At 35.1% G+C, this 992-nt stretch overlaps 1 protein-coding gene across 4 annotated transcripts in view; it reads left to right on the top strand.

Moving 5' to 3' along the window:
- LOC119591878 (protein phosphatase 1 regulatory subunit 7-like) overlaps nucleotides 1-992 on the top strand; it is an 8,414-nt gene that overhangs the window by 4,903 nt on the left and 2,519 nt on the right. For all 4 annotated transcript variants that reach the window (XM_037940616.1, XM_037940618.1, XM_037940619.1 and 1 more), the window contains one exon: nucleotides 104-220. In XM_037940616.1, coding sequence (XP_037796544.1) covers nucleotides 104-220 — 117 coding nt within the window. The remainder of the gene's footprint in view (nucleotides 1-103; nucleotides 221-992) is intronic.

Raw genomic sequence — 992 nt, 5'->3', positions numbered from 1 at the left:
TATTAAGTAGTATAGATAATAAGTTGGCTGTAATGTTTATAATGCTCTTATCAAAATATAGTAACGAGAAATAAGTATTAAGTGTCAGTTTTCTTCCTAACAGGTAATTGAAAACTTAGATGGCATGACAAATCTGAAGAGTCTATTCCTTGGAAAAAACAAAATCACAAGACTGCAGAACTTGGATTCTCTCATTCATCTGGAAATTCTTGGTGTACAGGTAAGTGTAAAATCAGGCCCTTCTTGTGATTGATTATGATGTGTATTCTTCTTTCCATCTTTTGATTATCATTATTTTTAATAGAAGTAGTAGCAGTCCAGACAGCTGTGTAACATGTTGAGGAAGGGAAGGATACCCAGCCCTGAGAACACTATCAATCCAGTAATATATGAAAAAGTGACCAGAAAAAGATGGTAAAAACATAGGCAGGATCTGGGGTGTCAGGAAAACTGGAATCAGAAAAGAGGAAAATCAGAAAACCTGGAAAACTGTGTTGAGGAAGAATATGTTTGGAGAGCAGGAAACAGATTTGTACAATGCTTTTGTTTAAAGAAATTAGCTTCAGAACCTCAATAATAGCAAGTAAGATGATTCCTCAAGACAAGAAGCTGGGCTACAGGCCATTAGAAATTGGAGAAGTACTTGGAAAGATTATCCAAAAATATATCATGGAGGAAACAAATGGTATCTGACAGGCATCTGGGAACCTTCAAGTGTGTGCTAGTCATTATGCAAGTGAAAAATGGACTGAGAATGTCAGTTTTTCAGAAATTTGCTCATGACACCAATAATGCTGCACAGGTATATAGCATGTTCCAGTGATCTAAAAGCTACAGGAAAAAATAAAGATAGGAGAGTACAGCGATGATGCAGTATCATTAGCTACTTTTCAAATACCTCATAAGTTCTGACATATTGTAATAGCAGAACATTACAGCTATACTGCTTATGTTAATGGTGTTAATGCAAAAAAAATCATAGATGTTCATCA

This window comes from Penaeus monodon, chromosome 29 (assembly GCF_015228065.2).
Source record: "Penaeus monodon isolate SGIC_2016 chromosome 29, NSTDA_Pmon_1, whole genome shotgun sequence".
In the NCBI taxonomy this organism is placed as follows: domain Eukaryota; kingdom Metazoa; phylum Arthropoda; class Malacostraca; order Decapoda; family Penaeidae; genus Penaeus; species Penaeus monodon.
This window is presented reverse-complemented; position numbering and strand designations above follow the sequence as displayed.